At 38.8% G+C, this 18,980-nt stretch overlaps 1 protein-coding gene across 1 annotated transcript in view; it reads left to right on the forward strand.

Moving 5' to 3' along the window:
• Window positions 1-18,980, forward strand: part of TM9SF3 (transmembrane 9 superfamily member 3) — a 39,911-nt gene that overhangs the window by 3,428 nt on the left and 17,503 nt on the right. The window contains 6 exon segments of the mRNA XM_042456466.1: window positions 2,928-3,123; window positions 6,364-6,486; window positions 10,269-10,429; window positions 11,581-11,658; window positions 14,400-14,531; window positions 15,208-15,374. Of these exon segments, the coding sequence (XP_042312400.1) occupies window positions 2,928-3,123; window positions 6,364-6,486; window positions 10,269-10,429; window positions 11,581-11,658; window positions 14,400-14,531; window positions 15,208-15,374 (857 nt within the window).

The raw sequence follows: 18,980 nt of genomic DNA on the forward strand, positions 1-18,980 counted from the left end.
TTTTTTGAACTGTGGTGCCCAGAACTGGATGCAGTATTCCAGGTGGGGCCTGACCAAGGCAGAATAGAGTGGTACTATTACTTCCCTCAATCTGGACACTATACTTTTATGGGTGCATCCTAGAATCGCATTGGCTTTTTTAGTTGCTGCATCACACAGTCAACTTATGGTCTACTAGGAATTCTAGATCCCTTTCACATATACTGTTGTCAAGCCAGGTATCCCCCATCCTGTATCTGTGCTTTTCATTTTTACTGCCCAGGTGTAGTATCCTACATTTCTCTGTGTTGAATTTCATTTTGTTAGCTTTGGTCCACCTTTCTAATCTATTAAGGTAATGTTGAATGTTGATCCTGTTCTCTGGAGTATTAGCTATTCCTCCTAATTTGGTGTCATCTGCAAATTTGATAGGTATACCCCCAATTCTGTCATCCAAATCATTGATAAAGATGTTGAATAACACTGGCTCCAGGACAGAGGCCTGTGGGACCCCACTGGTCACTTCTCTCCAGGATGAAAAGGAGCTATTGTTGAGCCCCCTTTGGGTTCGGCCAGTCAACCAATTGCAAATCCATGTAACAGTTACATTGTCTAGCCCACATTTCACTAGCTTCTTTGCAAGGATATCATGGGGCATCTTGTCAGATGCCTTACTGAAATCAAGTTACCCTTCACCTACCAAGCTGGTAATTTTATCAAAAAAAGAGATAAGATCAGTCTGGCATGACTTGTTTTTGAGAAACCCATTTCTTTTTAAATGCTTACAGACTGTTTCTGTACTGATCTGCTCTAGAATATTTCCTGGTATTGATGTTAAGCTAACCAAGTGGTAGTTGTTTAGTTCCTCTTTCCCCCCTTTTTGAAAATAGGGACAACATTTGCCCTCCTCTAGTCCACTGGGACTTCTCCTGTGTACAGGAATTCTCAAAGATTATGGCCAGTGGCTCTGAGATTACTTCTGCCAGTTATTTTAATACCCTCGGATGTAGCTCATTTGGCCCTGGAGAGTTGAATTCATTTAGATTAACCAGGTATTCCTGTGCTACTGCTGTACTTATTCTGTGCTGCATTTCCCCTGCTGTGTCAACTGTTCCATTTCCCTCAGGTTAGGTATCCTTTTCCTTTTGTGAGAAAATGCAGGCAAAGAAGTTCTTGAGTAGTTATCACTGTTTCCTCCATACAATGGCCCCTACCATTTCCTCCTCCTTCCTTTTGCTACAGACATAATCAAACCCCCTTTTTTATTCTTAACCTGTCTCGCAAGCTTGAACTCATTCTGCACTTTAGCTTTTCTGACTTTCTCACCTATATGAGCTAGCTATTTGTTTAAAATTCCTCTTTGGTGGTTCCCCCTTTTCAATATCTTATACATGTCACTTTTAAAACTTACCAGTTGAAAAATATTTAGTTAGACATGAGATACTCCCATTTTCCCTTCCCATTGGAACTGTTTGAAATTGTGCATTCAATATTTCCCTTTTGTGAAACTCTTATTCCTCCTGCAGAGGACTAAAGCTGTCTCTGTTCCATTACCAGGCCTGATACCAGACTGAAATGGATCTAGATAATTTGTCTCATCTGGGAACCCCTGTAGCTGGGAAGCCATCACACTGTCTAGTAGCTTGAACAAATATGGATTGTTGAAGATTGGCCTGCCGGCCTGCCTGCCTCCCTCCCTCCCTTCCTTCCTTCCATTCATTTTTATGCCGCTTTTCTCCCAGAAAGAGACTCAGCATAGTAGGATCCAGGGAAGGTTTTTTCAGAAGTCTTACAGTAGCCTCCTTCAGGCATGTTGGTACCCTGCCTTGTTGTAAAGTGGCATTCATCGCTCCCCTTATCTACTCAGTCATTACCTGTCTAGCCTGTTTAATAAACCAGGAAGTCCAAGGTCTAGTACACATATAGTGGCTCTTGTTTCTCCAAGGATCCTGTCCACATCCCCAGGCTGTAAAAGCTGAAAAGTATCCATCAAGCAGGGACCAAAGTTACACCCGCTGAACCTGTGTCAACACTTTGTGTGAGGTGGTGGGCAAATTCTTCATAGTGGGGTATTTTTTGGGTTAAATTGTGACTGTTTTAAGTGGCTGGAAAGAAGCTCAGTAATCCTTAGCATATGTATATCTACTAAAGATGGATAAGAGGATTGAGGTTTCTCCACTGGACAACAGAATATGCCCTTGTGGAAATTTAACATTGAATGGGTAAAGAATATTAGAAATCAGGAGAAACTGCTGGGTCTTCTCTGGCCAATACAAAAATTACAACCAATCTTGGTTAAACTATATTAGGGTAAGCAGCTGCCTGTCCTCTAAGTCATGAGTGGGCAACTTGTAGACCTCCAGCTGTTGGTTGCTTCCCTCACCCTGTCAGCATTAGCTCTTCTGACCAGGACTGGAAAGATTTACAGTGTGTGTGTGTGTGTGTGCGCGTGTGTATGCGTGCGCCCTTCAACTTGCATGCTGACGTATGGCAACCCTCTGAATTTCATAGTGTTTTCTTAGACAAGGAATACTCAGAGATGGTTTTGCCAGTTTCTTCCTTAGAAATATAGCTTACAGTACCTGGTATTTGTTGGCAGTCTCCCATTCAGGTACTAACAAGGGCTGACCCTGCGTAGCTCCCAAGATCTGACTGGATCTAGTGCATTTAGGTTATTTGCAGCATATGGAGGGCCAGGAATTACCTATCCATGATCTAGATATTTGGACTAATCGCTGAACATTGGCCATGCTTGCTGGGGCTGGTGGACCTTTAGTGTAGAACATCTGGAGGTCATCTCATTGCTACCCCTAGCCATTGCAATTCTATTTACATTTTCCGACTTGAATTTTCACCTTATGTCCCCAGGAGTATCTCTTCCACATTGAGGAATTAACCTATTATTTTAATTCTTTTATTTATTTTTGATTGATTGTTTTTCTTTTCAGTACCAAGATAAAGAAGAAGTTGTTTTATGGATGAATACTGTAGGACCATATCACAATCGCCAGGAGACATACAAATACTTCTCTCTCCCTTTCTGTGGTGGATCAAAGAAAAGCATTGGTCACTACCATGAAACACTGGGAGAGGCACTTCAAGGAGTTGAACTAGAGTTCAGTGGTTTGGACATTAAATTCAAAGGTAAAAAAACCCCTGCTGTTGCTAAGGATTTTTGAATTGTACATTATTTTTCCTGTACTAAAATATTTCTTTGATATTCTTATAGTCAAGTTTACTTACAGCTCTACAATTATTTATTGGTTGTTTTTCTTGCTGTCATATTATTTTCACTTTGACTCCATGAGTATTCAGTTATGGTTAAAAACTCAAGAGCAGGCCAGAGGGTCTCATACCCCAGCATCTCCTGTATTAATTCCCCTGTACCTGCTTTCATTTTAGTGGACACTTACACCAGCATTGAACTTGGGATTGGTTGATGCTGACTGACACTTGTTATTAACCAGTACTATTTATAATGTTAGTCCTATAGGGTTTGAATCTGATTAGCATTTACTGTGTGATTGAGGCTCATTGAGAAATTTGCAGAGAAATAAGAAAGGGCATATTATGCTGTAATGTGATCATTTTTTAATCATGGTAAGTCATGGGAACATTATATCAATTAAAGCTTTTAAGGTTGGCATGTTCTTCCTACCTTCTCCCATGCTACTTGGCAGTGGCCACCTTTGTTACTGAATGAATGGGGAAAAGAAGGCAGCTCAGCATACTACTACCTCCTAGCATTAGCTGTCTAACCATTCAATTTCATTGTCATTGTTTTCTTTTCAAAGTAGCTGTCATATTCTATCAAGTATAGTGTGTGTACACTCCCTAAGCAATTTACAAAGAGTAAGCTAATTGCCCCCAACAATCTGGGTACTCATTTTAGCGACCTCGGAAGGATGCAAGCCTGAGTCGAGCTTGAGCCCTTTCGCTGGTATTGAACTCACAACCTTATGGTTTGTGAGTGAATTGCTGCAGTACAAGCATTTAACCATGTACCACCAAGGCTATTTAAAAGACTTTAAATAAATATTTGTACATTACAGGTTAGATTCATTTGCTGCTTCTGTGTCAAAACTGCATTACCTTTTATTTTGGGAAAGCCTTTAAACATTAAACTATTACCAGTTAAGTACCCCTTATCCAAAATATGTGGGACCAGAAGGATTAAAGGCCCATTACAGACTGCCAAAATAAAGCTGCCTCGGGTCTCTTTGGAGGTATGCTGTTTAAATGATGTATGCATCCTAAGAATCCAGAAGCTGCACCTAAGCTGCACTCCAGTGCTTAGGAAAGGAGTGTGGCTTTGGTGTGACCTCCAGACTCTTAGGACCCATGCATCATTTAAATAGCATACCTCCAAAGAGACCCAAAGCAGCTTTATTTTGGCAGTCTGTAACAGGCCAAAGATTTTTTGTCAGGTTTTTTGAGATCAGTCTCTCTATATTGAATTAAATTAAGAGTGAAATATTTTATTTTGAATAAATATATATTTTTAGACTGTATAGGACACATTGAACACTCTAAATCAACAGTCACTAATCATACATCCAGTTTATACATTCTTAGAGCCTTATGAACATAAAGAGTTTATAAACCTTGGAATTAATCAGCATAAAATGTCAACTTCAGTTTGTGGTTTTAATTAGGTGCTTTATATCAAAGTGATCCAGGTTTTACACAATCAGAAGAACCGTAGAGACACATCACATTTTGTCTCATACCTCTGCTTGTACAATGGCTACAGCCTAGTGGGTACTTTTTAAATGTTCGCTGAGAGCTGTTTGACAGTAGAACACTGTATCTTATGTAACAAAAAGTTATAAAACCCCAGATGAAGTGGGTACTTAAATTAGTTGATATGGCAGAGATTGATATATTACCAAACATTTTAAAAGACAGAACAAACAAAAAAGTTTTTCTAAGATGCAAGGTTTTGTATTTTGATACCTAACAGGTTTTTTTTATTTTGAATAGCAGAAAGGGCTAGAAATTAGCAGAAACAAAGAGGAAGCAAGTTAACGAATCTACAAAATATTTTAAGTCTTTAGTTAAGTTTACGTATGGGGAAAGGAAATATAAGTTACATGAATGCATGGGAATGAAAAAATTACAGTTGGCCCTCCTTTTTCGTGAGGGATCTGTTTCACCCCCCCCTTGCAAAAACGGAGGCTTGCGCATATTCAAGCCCCATAGGCTTGAATGGGGTGCTCCCCCGTGTGCATGGCCCGGGCACACATGCCATTGAAAATAAACAAAAAAGGGGAAAAAAGATTTCATAGAAAATAGCAGAGGTCGCCCCTCCGTGGATATGCAAGTTTGCAGATCTCAGATCCCCGAGTTAGGAGGGGCGACTGTATGTGAATGTTGTGTTCTGTAATTGTAAAAATCAAATTACAGAGGTGGTAAATGGCTTATTATTAAGGAGTACAAGTGACAATACACAAATCTACATACAGAAAATCAATTTTTGTAAAGTAGTACAGTATATTATAATCCAATATAATATAGCATATTGCTATCATTTTGCTTAACTGCTCTTCTGTTGGTGAAGCATTTTTAATCAAACCAAGACTAGAGCTCTCTGGCTGAGAAGGCTAAATGTCTCACAAAACTACAGCTCCCAGGATTCCATAGCCTTGAGCCAGGGCAGTTAAAGTGGTCTCAAACTAGATTATTTCTGCAGTGTGTTTTGGGCCCAATTTAACGTAATTCCTTAACTCTTTGTCACAAACTTAATATCCATGAAGTTAATGAAATAGAAACATATTACACACACACATTTAGCCTTCTCAGTCAGAGAGCTCTGGTGCCACAATAAACTACAGCACTGAGCCAGGATAGTTAAAGCACTCTCAAACTGGATTATTTCTGCAATGTGTTTTTGGATTTCATTTACAACAAGGAGAAAGGTTAACATTGAAGAATAGGCCTGATACTGAAGGGAAATTGTTTACTTGTACTTTTTGTATTATTTGTTAATAATGTCTTTGTTTGATGAAAAATGCTTCACTAACAGAAGATCAGTTAAGCAAAATGATACCAATATGCTGTATGATTTCTAAGAATTTCTCACTGTACATATGTATGTATATGTGTGTATATATGAAATATCAATAAAAGTTTTATATTAAGAAAAAAATTATGTGGTTTGATGTCTATCTGTGAGTGGATTTTCGGGCCTTCTTGGTGGGGTTTGTCTGAGATGAATCATGAGTGTTAGGCATCAGCACAGGCTTCATATGTCTTAGGTCAACATAACTATACTGTATTTAAATAGTGGGTTCCTTCAACAAATCCTTATGATAGCATTGATATTAAGATTAGTTTACTCCTCTTAGATATTTCACATTTGACACATTGTTTTAATTTCCACAGATGATGTAATGCAGACCACGTATTGTGAAATAGACCTGGATAAACAAACAAGAGATGCTTTTGTTTATGCCATCAAAAACCACTATTGGTATCAGATGTACATAGATGACTTGCCAATATGGGGTAAGATATATCCGTTTACATATTTTTCTGAAAAATCTTCTATTAAGTACTGTATTATGCATCCTTCTTTGATATTATACTTATCCTTTTACTTTTTTTCCTGTTTCTGCTATTCAGTGGATAGGAGCTGCAATTAATGTTTTGTTTATATATTTTGAATGAGGGTGATGCCAGGTAACTCTCCTGATAGCATCTTGTGAACTGAATTTTGAAGTTGCTAACATGTAAAGTTGCTATCCATTAGAAGTTAGATATAGGTATCAGCACCACTGTGTCCACTGAATTTCTTACATTCACATGAAAATGGTTATGCTCTGCATTTCCCAGGGTTTAATGCAAGTGTACCTCTATCTGGAATGCCTCTATTCGGCTAGTGGCAATGGAGCTCCCTTTCTCTGTTACCCAACATCTTCTCTGAGGGAGACATTGGCATATCTTGGCTATGGGAGGATTTTTAAATAGCATACAGTTTCTTTGGAACACACTATAGTGGGTTGTCTTGAGTGCTCTGCAAGGTGTGAAGTGCATGGGATAAGGATGGATTTAGAAAGTTGTATTTGAAGCATGCTCATCATGCACATAGATTACATAGCAGGGGTTGTTGTTTCAACATGAGAGTTTAGGTCAGGGGTAGGCAACCTTTTTGAGCCAGGGGCCGGGTTGCTGTCTCTCAGACAACTGGGGGGCCGAAGGCAAAAAATAAATAATGAAATAATTTTTAACAAAAATTAAATAAATAAATAAACCGGGACAAATGTAGGACAAATTTTTCAAATGGAGGACACTTTTTTAAAAAAAATAGAGAACACGCAAAAAAATTTGCTGATTTTTAAAAAAATGTTAATATAAATGCATGTTTCGGAGGCTTCTATAGACAATTGCCCCCCTTGCCCGCCTCCTCCTGATAGGCCAAAGGCACCACGCCCTCACGCGAGAGGCCAAAGGCTCCGGCGGCAATCGGCCTTGTTTGTTCAGTTTTTATGCAGAAAATATCATATGAAGAGTAGGCTTAGACTCGGAGAAAGGAGTAAAAACAGGAGGAAGCAATGTCAATAATCTAGGATTTGCAGGTGACACCATACTAAAGCAGAAAACATTGTGGACTTAATACTGAACATAATGAAAACAAAAATAATGACCATAGAGGACCTACATGAGTTGGAAGTGTGTCAAAGACAGTTAACAACAACAAAGCTTGTTATATACAGCTGTTGCCACCTTATGTTCAATTCATGCAATGTATTCCCCCACACCATAAGAAACTAGCAGCTATTTATAGCATGGCCAATATTTTAATCATTTTTATGAACCTGAAATTAAATTTGCCTTTTCTGTAGTTGCTTTCCAATTTATAAATATTTCAGCATACCACTAAAATGCTCCATTTTTCCATAATCACTTTGATATCATAGTGATATGGGTATTGACTTAGTTGCAAAACTCCTGCCCCTGTTACCTGCTATCTTGTTTCAGGACTAGGTGTAGCTGCAGATAGGAATTATTGCCAGTGCGTAAACTTTATCGGTGGTAAATGATGCAGCGTATGGTATACAGGAGAGAACCTTTCCAGCTCTTTTGTTGATAAGGGTCAGCATCCTTTTGTAGCCAGGGTTGAATTGGCTACCAATTCTACCCAGACTATCCCTTGGCCAGTGATCAAATTCTTCATTGCTGGAATAGGTGGAGAGTCCTTAAGTTCAGGTATAATCCCTATCAAGGCAAGGCCAATGTAAAATGGACTTCTGAGGGTTACATAGGCCTGTTGCAGACTGCCAAAATAAAGCTGCTTGGGGTCTCTTTGAAGGTATGCTATTTAAATGATGCATGGGTCCTAAGAGTCCGGAGGTCGCGCCAAAGCCACACTCCATTCCTAAGCACTGGAGTGCAGCTTTGGTGCAGCTTCCAGACTCTTAGGACCCATGCATCATTTAAACAGCATACCTCCAAAGAGACCCCAAGCAGCTTTATTTTGGCAGTCTGTAACAAGCCATAGTGCAGAAACAAAGAAAATCAAAGTGCTCGCGTGTGACCTATCCCTCCCATAGCAATGAGAACAGTATAGGCAAGTTAGTAACAGAAACATTCACTCCTCAGTTCATTCTCACACTTTTTATCTTTTCTGTGCTTCCAACTGCAAAGTACAATAAATGCAAAAAGTATCATATGCAATCACTAATACAGGGGAACCACTGGACAGCAGTTAACATTTGGCCAAGATGCTAATAAGTACCCCAAAACCCATCTACCTTGTAGAAGTGGCCCAACTCACTACCTTTCATCCAACTTTGGCATTAGTTGGATGACTGCTGATAATCTCAATGAGAGGGACTACAGTCATGGCTGCAGAGGATGCCATTGTCAGCAATAGTTAAATTATAACTCCACCCCCCACTAACTAGCCGATCAGTGTGTGCAAAAACCTGTTATACATACTAGAGCACTTCACAGAACAAACACACAGTCTTTTGTGAGGAGGGAGCTGCAGTTGTACACAAATAAAGGCCACAGCCTGTCTTTAGAACAAGAGGCAAGTCTTAAAGAGAACTTGGAAATGGCATTTGCAGTCATTGCTCTCCAAGGAATCCACATTCCATTACAAGCTGCTGGCAATCTCCTCTTCCACCTGGTGGCCATAGTGTGGCACTGCTTCATGTTTGCAAGGTGCTTTTAGGTCAGAGAATGAAAGTGTGGAGAAAAATGAGGATGGGGTTCAAATCCCTGCTTGGCCATGAAACCCACTGGGTGACACTGAGCAAGACACACTGCCTAAGCCTAGGGGATGGCAATGGCAAATCCCTTTGAAGAAACGTGCCAAGAAAAGCCTGTGATAAATTTGCCTTAGAGTTGCCATAAGTTGAAAATGACTTGAAGACACACAACAACGACAAAAATGTGGCAAGGTAAGACTACCCAAGCCACTCCTATACAGGCATTCCCCTCTTTTCAATAGCTCCTTCTGCTGTTTTGGCAGATCTAAACCATAGCCATATACTGCACTTTCAAACCCTGGTTTGCTTTTTACCACTACTGCTGCTCTCCCTCCACCCCCTCAACTCAGCACACTGTTGTTGTTTTTTCTCTCAGTCTATTCAGTGTGCAGGTTTTTTTCCTCTTAGTCAACTTGATGTCATCTAGAGTTCAGTCTTGTATTTTCAAACTAAAAAAACCCCTGAGTTTTAGTTTTCAACAGATTTTCACTTTTTGACAGACCTTTAGCCCTCCCAGTTTTTTAAAAAATAAATAGTCACCATTCAGATAGCTACTTCATCCTCATCCAGTCCGTTACTGCATCCAAATAAAAATTCAATACTACCACACCTTTCTTGGCATCAGTTGTAAAGGAGAGACAGAGCAAGGTATCATTAGCATTCCGGTGAGACCCAACCCCAAAGCTCTGGATCATTTCCTAGTGACTTTGTGCATATGTTGAAAAGCGTAGGAAACAGTAATTTACATTTCTTTATTTTTGTTCATGTAGAAATGTATCTAAAATTTTATTGGTAATTAAAAAAAATCTAATTGATTAACTCATAAAATCCCAGAAGCTCAAAATGAGGGGCTGAATTGAATATCCATAGCTCTTTCCTTCTTTGTAAGTAGTAGAACCAAAGTGCTAATCTGTTTATAAATTGCATAATTAAGCATTATTATGCAGGATTAGGATTACTTTGGGATACAACTTTCATTTGTAAAATACAGACTACAGATTATTCCTTCTGCTCTCTTGCTTCTGTAAGCAGTGAAAAATCAGTGTATTTTCTTTCCTCTTCCTGTTCTTGCAGGTATTGTTGGTGAAGCTGATGAAAATGGTGAAGATTACTTTCTCTGGACATATAAAAAACTTGAAATAGGGTACAATGGAAATAGAATTGTGGATGTGAATCTGACAAGTGAAGGGAAAGTTAAACTAGTTCCCAACACCAAAATACAGATGTCTTATTCTGTAAGTAATTTGAATGTGTGGGTAAAAATATTTTGTCAAAAGCAGAAGAGCTGATTATTTAGCCCGGAGTGGGCAGAGTGCAAGCACCCATGTCCTGTTTTTGTGGTCTTGAACCTCTCTAGACTTCCCAGGCCACCCTTTTCTAGCCTCAAAAACAATGCATTGCCTCTTCTGAAGGGCTCCATGAAGAGCAGTTCCTCTTTTAAACAAGCTGCAACCTCACTGTGCACAGTTTAATAGAGGTGGGGGATTCAAAACCAGAAGGTGACTTCCAGTTCTGGGGGAAGGGGATTTTCTGACAGTCTGCATGGGCAAGTTAGTGGTGGGTGGCTGCTTTAAAGGGCAGCGAAAAGGTTTTCATTTTAGCCCTACATTAAGGGCTAACTGTTGTGTTCCTTTCCAGAACTGTTGTGTTATGTTCTTTTCCAGGTAACATTAGAGCTTGGATGTAAAAATATATAGCCAAAGGATTACTGTAATTTTCTTTCTTCAAATCTACTTTGTCTTCCCACCCTCCTCTTCCCATCACTGTCTGTTGGACTTCGTTATCTATCTTAGGCTTTGTGAGTCTACCTCTTGAAAGGCTCTCTGGTTTAGTAGGGGTTATGTAAAAGAATTTCACCAAGGGTAGTGTACTTGGTAGAATTTCCCCCAGGTTGTTTTATTACCTATGGTCATTCAACTTCCAGAGACCTCTTCCCTGAACAATTTCCCTCCTTTTTATGGCTTTCAACAACAAAATACAGGAAGAAAATAAGGAAGTGAAATTTTATTCTCATGTTCCTGCTTAAAAAACAAGCTTGCCCTGTTTAGTTCTTTACTGTTGAACATAGGAGCAGGAAGTGGGGTGGCAACTAAGATTGCCACATCTCAGCTCATAGTCTTAAGTATACAGTGATAAAAGTTTGTACAAGAGAAGGCCCAGAGAAATGGTGCTGCCACATTTAGAGATTGTGCTAAACAAACTACACACCCCAAAATCTATTGTTGTGTGATCAGGCACTATGCATTAGTATGCTGCTCATACACATCAAGCCAGGGTTTCTGTGACACACAGTATTTAAGAATGGTGTGCAAACCCATCCGTTCTGAACTGGGGCTCTGTGGATTCATAATAGAATATTGTCTTTTTAAATGTGATTTCCCTGTAGGTGAAATGGAAAAGATCAGATGTGAAGTTTGAAGATAGATTTGACAAGTACCTTGACCCATCATTCTTTCAACACAGGGTATGTTTTTGTTATTTAGTGGCATAAGCCCACCCTAATTTTATTGATGAGTATCTGTTGAATGTTTTTTTAAATGTCTTTTTAAAGGCTGGACAGTTAACTCTGAATATGTAGACACTGTAATATGCATACTTTAAGGGTACTCCCCACCATAAAGATCATGATCAGCAATTTTTGTTTCCAAAAATATTAAAATATATTAGAATACATATTAAAATAATGTATATATTTACAATTTTTTAAATTTTATTTAAAAATATATTCTACATATATAAATAAACATTTAATTAAAAAATAAAATACGGAATATTATCTAAAGTATCTGTCACTTATGTTCTAAACATCCATACTTGATTGCAGAGTCACAAAGTTATGTGTGTTAATCTTCGCTGCATCTCATCTGCAGAAATAATGCAGTTTGACACCACTTTAACTGCCATGGCTTAATGCTACGGAATTCTGGGGTTTGTAGTTTGTGAGATACTTAGTTTTCTTTGTCAGAGAGCACTGGTGCACAACAAACTACAGATGAGAAGATTCCATAGCAGTTGAGCCATGGCTGTTAGCATGTCAGACTACATCATTTCTGCAGTGCAGATGCAGCCCTTATCAGGCCAGAAACATAATAAAATTTTGAACCTGATGTTCTAACTAGTTTGGGTACCTCCCAAACACTTCAGAGTTCATATTTTACAGCAATTGTCAAGAGTGTAATATCCAAATTTGAGACATGGTGTTGTCCATTCTCATTCACATTCTCTGTGTTAGACAGTGTAAGCAGTAAATGGTTTCTCCATACCTAAATCCTTTTCCTCTTTCAAATTACAGGCTGAGTCTCTCTTATCTGAAATGCTTGGGACCAGAAGTGTTTTGGATTTGGGATTTTCTGCAGATTTTTGGAATATTTGCATATACAGTCGGCCCTTGCTTTACGCAGGGGATCCATTCTGTCCCCCCAGCATTAAGCAAATAACGCGTAAGCTTGAGCGGCTGTGTTTGTGCCCTGTGGCCATGCACACCATTTGCAAGCCCCCGTTGGATATAATGGGGCTCGTGCTTGCTGTGCAGCAATGCGCGTGCATAGGGCACGTACGCATTTCCCAGGCAGCTTCAGCATATGCTGAAAGCTGCCTATAAGGAGCCCGCGTATGGCGTGAGCTTACTGTACTTAATGAAATATCTTGGAGATGGGAACCAAGTTTAAACATGAAATTCATTCTTGTTCTGTATATACCTTGTACACATAGTCTGAAAGTAATTGTAAACATAATAATAACTTTTAATAATTTTGTTTATGAAACAAAATTTGTGTACACTGAACCATGAGAAAGCAAAGGTATCACTATCTCAACCACCTATGAAAAAACGTTTTGGGTTTTGGAGTATTTTGGATTTCAGAATTCCAGATAAGAGAGACTTAACCTGGATCAACAGTAAGTCAGATGGGTTAAAACTTGGTAATTAAGAGAAAAATTTAAAAACCATTACTTTAACAAAGGGAGATTTAGAAAAGCAACATGTATCAGACATTTTACTTTATTTCATTGCAGTTGGTGCAAATAGCCCAGTTAATTTGGGTAGTGATCAGTGCATTGGACCAGTAGGGAAGCATGCAAATTCTATACTTTCCATTCAATAAAGAAGATATTGATATGGTAGTCCATGTATTTTCAGGGGGAAAACCCTGGAATTGGGAGACATGGCCCTATTGCCACACTGTTGATTTTACCATACCAGTTTGGCTTAGGTTCAGATTATTTGGCTTGAATGGCTTAGATCCAGACTGCCTGAAAGACCATATCTCCACATATGAATATGCCAGAACTCAAAGATCTCATGTATAGGTCGAGAGAAGAGTTTTTCTCAGTTCTGCCACCATCGCAGGGTTGCTTGGTGAGGACATATAAGAGAGAGACTTTTCAGTGACTGCTCTCACCCTTTGCAACTCCCTCCCACAAGAGGCTAGCCCCCTTCTTGTTTTCAACTCAGAATGTTTTTAATGACTTGATATTTTTAACTTGTTATGTTAATGTGATGTTTTAAATTGTGCTTTTAAAACTTCTGTTTTTAAAGTATCTTTTGTGAGCAGCCTTTTGCCCAATCTAGGAGAAAGGCAGCATATAAATAAAATAAATAAATTAAATCTCCTTTCTGTACTATCCCCATCATTTGTGAGGATAAATTCGGTTGGAGAATGGGCTAATCCTGTATGCAGTGCTCTGACTTCATTGAAAGTTTATTCAAATAAATAACAGTGTTCTGAAATTTTACGAATAGTTCCCTGGTTGATACCTGATCTAAAAATTATATTTTAAGGTTGTTGATGCCATCCATTAAAATGCTGCATGGTGTGAGAGGTTTCTGAACCTGTATTCTTACTAGGAAATCATTGAGTTTAGAAATGGTTTGCTAGATCTGTCTGGGTGTTCAGATTTGTCCATTATGTATAACAAGATTTAATTTCAGTTTATGGGTGGTTGAATTACTGTATATACTCATCCAAAAGTCTAGAAAGTTTAGTCATATCCATTCAGCCTTTAGTAATTTCTTTGGCATTGTTTTCCTTTGTTTCATCCTTTACATCCTTTGTTACATGCCTCTAAGTTTTAACCTTGACTTATCCACAGGTCATATCAAAATCCATAATGTTGGCCCCAAAACCTGCCCTCGACCTATACATGAGGTCAAGTTATAGTCGAGTATATACAGTGTATTAACAACATCTCATTTTTTTTCTGTAGATTCATTGGTTTTCAATCTTCAATTCCTTCATGATGGTTATATTCCTGGTGGGCCTGGTGTCTATGATTTTAATGAGGACACTGAGAAAAGATTATGCACGGTATAGTAAAGAAGAAGAAATGGATGATATGGTAAAAGTCTTGCTTAGCTCTTCTTCTTTCTTTTTTTAAAATGGATTGTCAGAACAAGACTTCCAGATAAGACTTCAGGCCTCAGCAGTTTTGCACATAGTTTTACCTCATACTATGTTAGATCTTGGTTCATCTTCTAGTCTCTCACTGTCTTCACTGACTGTAGAGTAGTCTTTCTTAGTCTGATATGCAAATGCTAGTAACTGGACCTGCAGGAAATGCATATCTAGATTTTATTTGCAGTTAGCCTAGTCCCAAACCCTTCATTAAATTATGCCATTATCCAAAAGAAATTGCAGAAATGTTATCTTGTTAAGAAAATGAACTTTGTGCTTGAGCTGTTAATGTAGACACTGAGGAATAAATTGATTATTTTGGAATTTTAACTTGAGTATATCAGATGGAGGAATTAAGTATAAAGGGAAGCTCACCGTACTCAAATAAACATCTTTTTAAAATAACACTTCTTGGCTAACATCTTGTTGGTTAGTCCCAACTAGAAAAGACCTATTCAGTCAATTGTGGAATGGTAAGTCAACATGTAAGTTAATTGAATGGTACTCTAGTCAGAACTAACAACAGGATTTAGGTTATTTTGTGTTAGTATTCTATTAGTGTTCTACATAAATGGGTTCAGCTTCTCTTTGATAATTATTTTCAAACTGTGTTTTTATAGGATAGAGATTTGGGTGATGAATATGGCTGGAAGCAGGTTCACGGAGATGTCTTCAGACCATCTAGCCATCCTTTAATATTTTCATCCCTTATTGGTTCTGGCTGCCAAATCTTTGCAGTTTCTTTTATTGTGATCATCGTTGCAATGCTGGAGGATTTATACACAGAGTGAGTATTGGTTTCTTTTCGTCATATTTTTAAGGTTCTTGGCTGTGATCCAACAGGCTCACTGAACCAGTATGGTTGCTTGGAACTCTGTTTAAGTTTTCAAATGTGGTTCATATGGGAAAAATTGCTTTCGACTCATAATCACCATTTGACAATTAACAACACAATGTAAAAGTGCTTCCTGAAGCTATCCAGTTTTATTATCCTTTCCCCATGATCTCTTACAGAGAGCAGAACAGATAGGAAGGTTCCAGGGGGTTGAGTGCCCTGAATTTAAAAATGAACATTAGACAGTCTGAAATTACAATATTAAGAAAATTGATAGTTTTATGGCTTGAAAAAGCCAAATTTCTGGTAAAGGGGTGCACAAACTAGGTTAATTATAGCGATCATTTGGGAGGAAAACTGCTATGTCAGATTGTTTTAAAATGTCCTTTCTCTTTTAAAAATAAAACCTGAATTATAGTACAGATGTTAAAAGAAACCTATGTGTCTAATCGTGATATTTGAGTGCATTCTAATCAAACATACTTAGCTAAAGGTTAGAATACTAAGTCTTGGCTCAAGAAAGCTGCTATACTTGATTCTGGTAGAATAAATCACTGAGCCAATACCAGATCTGTGTTGTTTTATTAGATTTTATGCACCCACTGACTCAGTATGTTTTTCAGTGCAAATTAAAAATTAAAAGCTGACTTAAAACTGTTAATTTTAATCGATCTAAATTTCATTTCATCGCAATCAATGTAAAACTTTATTATTTTCTGTTTCTGTTTCACTTTTCTATAACTTCATCGGCAACTGTAAAGCAGAGCGGTAATCCATAACTCTGCAATTTGGAATTGTATCTAATGCTTCTTCTTAAGCACGGCATCACCCTTCTGTTTACCCTGCTTTGGAGAGAGAACCCCCCCCAAAAAAAAACCACACAACAGGTTTGCATCTGGAAGGAGAAATTTTTAATAAACTCTCCTTATATCCTCTGTGGAAGAGCCAGCATGGTATAGTGGTTTGAGCTTTGGACTATGTTTGGAAACCAGAGGTTTAAATTCCTGCTTGGCCATGAAACCCACTGGGGACCTGGACAAGTCACAGTCTTGCAGCCTCAGAGGAAGGCCATGACAAACCCTCTCTGAACAAATCTTGCTAAGAAAACCCCATGATAGGTTTGCCTTAGGGCTTAGGGCCACTGTGGCTCGAAATGCATGGGCCAAAGAAACAGCTTGCGGCTGCTTGGGGTGTGTGGCTTTTACATGAGCACACCCCCAAGTGTCCAGAAGCTCCTGGCGGCGGCTGTCTTGGACGCAGTGGCAGCCCGTTGGAGGCTGCCCATGCCATTGCTTCAGTCCTGGCCTGATTGGGCTGGAGCGGCCTCTGGCCGTTCCTGATGAGCCATCTGCTTCACCCCATAAATCATAAAACTTGAAAACACACAGCAAACTCCACTGAGCAAGTGGTCTGTCATTTCCCCCTTTTCCATTTTAGAACAAAGTACATGGTAAAATAATAATAAATTAAACAGTAACTACAGAGAAAAGGAATGGTTTATCCACTCTTGAAAAACAAATCACAGGCAAGACAAGCTACATTTAATCTTTGTGTGTGTGAAGAGAAGACAGTAATAAATAAAGTATTAACACTTTTTATTATGGTGGCATATTAATTTTGACAGAAAGATGGCGAAGGGGGCGGGGACAAGATCCCTGGATGTTTGTGTAGGTGAACAGAAAAGAAATGTGGATGGAGAGGTGTATGTTCAGGGTGGCTTCACAAAGCTAAAGCAATATTAAAGGCATTCAATACAATTAAAGGCATTCAATACAGAGTAACAAATTAGTGGTGAAAAAGAAACCAGTAAACCAATAAAAAGTGAATCACACAGGTTAATGTGATGCATCGGTACCTGATAAATATGCTGATGTTTCCGTATTAAAATAAGCAATATACATGATGCGCACAAATATCTGAAGTCATTGATACCATCCAGTGAGTAGTTTTACCATGGTACCTTTTTCATTGTAGTGATTGTAACAATTAAATTAGTTGTTTCAGTCCTTTTTGAGGCATATATTCTGCTATCACGTGTATCTGTCCCTTTTTTGTTCCCCTCTCATACTGATGACATTCTGCTTCATTAGCAAAGTCTTCCCTCATCTTCCCAGTCATATTTTGCTTCATTTTGTCCAGCATTTGCATGCACAGTCCACTCTGTTTGTATTGTTAACTGCCTTGCGTCAATCTCGACTATGGCAACCCTATGATGAGACATCTCCAGGCCCTCCTGTCTTCTACTACTCGCGCTCCTGCAAACTCATTAGTGGTCTCTTTAATGAAGTCCTCCATCTAGCAGTGGTCTTCCTCTCTTTCTACTTTCCCCCACCTTTCCTAACTTATTGTCTTTTCCAACTATTCATTCTTTCTCATGATGTGTCCAAAGTATGACAGTCTAGGTCTTGATATTGGCTTCTGGGATATTCTCGATCTGCTCTAGGACCCATTTGGTTCTTTTGGTTGTCCATGGAATCCTCAGCACTCTACTCCAGCACCACATCTCAAATAGTTGATTTTCTCCTACTTCTTTCTGACTGTCCAGCTCTCCATCCTTACATGGTAATAGGGAATACAATGCCGGTACGATTCTGACTTTGGGCTGAGTTGTATGTCTTTGCATTTTAGCATCTTTTCTAGTTCTTTCATAGACACCCTCCCCATTCTTAATCTCTTCTGATTTCCAGGCTGCAGTCCCTGTTCGATAAGTGTTTGATCCCAGATATGAGAACTCTTTTACTATCTATTTCCTCATTGTCTAGTTTGAATGTGTGTAAGTTCTCTGTGGTCATTATTTATGTCCAACAGTAAACCTGCCTTTGCACTTCTTCTTTGCGCTTCTTAGTAGTTGTTCCAGTCTGTGAGGTTCCTGCTAGTATTATGGTGCAGCTGCATATCCAGATTGTTGATATTTCTTCCTCCTATTTTCACTCCTCCTTCTTCCAGGTCCAGCCTGATTTCCTTACAAATGTTCTGGCAATATAGTTGAAAGTAGGGTGATAGGATGCAGCCTTGTCTGACTCTTGCCAACTGGGAACCATTCTCTTCTCTCCTTGTTCTGTCCTGAAGTAGCCTTGTCTTGAGTACAGATTCTCAGTCCACTGCATCACAGAAAACATGTGGAAGTAGCAGCCTCTCCGGTTTCTTTTCCTCATAATCCCTTGCCTACTTATTGTCCTCCTTTTCTTTCTGGATCTTGTTACATTCTGTCCCACTCCACAACTGTATAAATAGCTTTTTTAAACGAATAGTTTAATATCACGTACGGCATTGGAAAAGAGTTTTATCCATGAAGCTATGTTAAAAAAAACCAGTTAGTCGTAAAGTGCTGCTACATTTCTTTTTTTTTTCTTCCTCCCCCTCCCTCCTTCTCCTTTCTTTTGTTTCTCTGGGAGGATGTCTGCTGTTGTAATTAGGCTTTGGTGCTGAAATATGCATACACCTGCAGAAAGATCACTCATCGTTTTTCCTATAGGGGAAGGGGCAGAAGGTCAATTTGCTTTTTGTATCTATTAATTTTTAAATGGATTTCAGCGCACCTTGAACTGTTAATACGAC

This window comes from Sceloporus undulatus, chromosome 3, assembly GCF_019175285.1.
Source record: "Sceloporus undulatus isolate JIND9_A2432 ecotype Alabama chromosome 3, SceUnd_v1.1, whole genome shotgun sequence".
NCBI lineage: Eukaryota > Metazoa > Chordata > Lepidosauria > Squamata > Phrynosomatidae > Sceloporus > Sceloporus undulatus.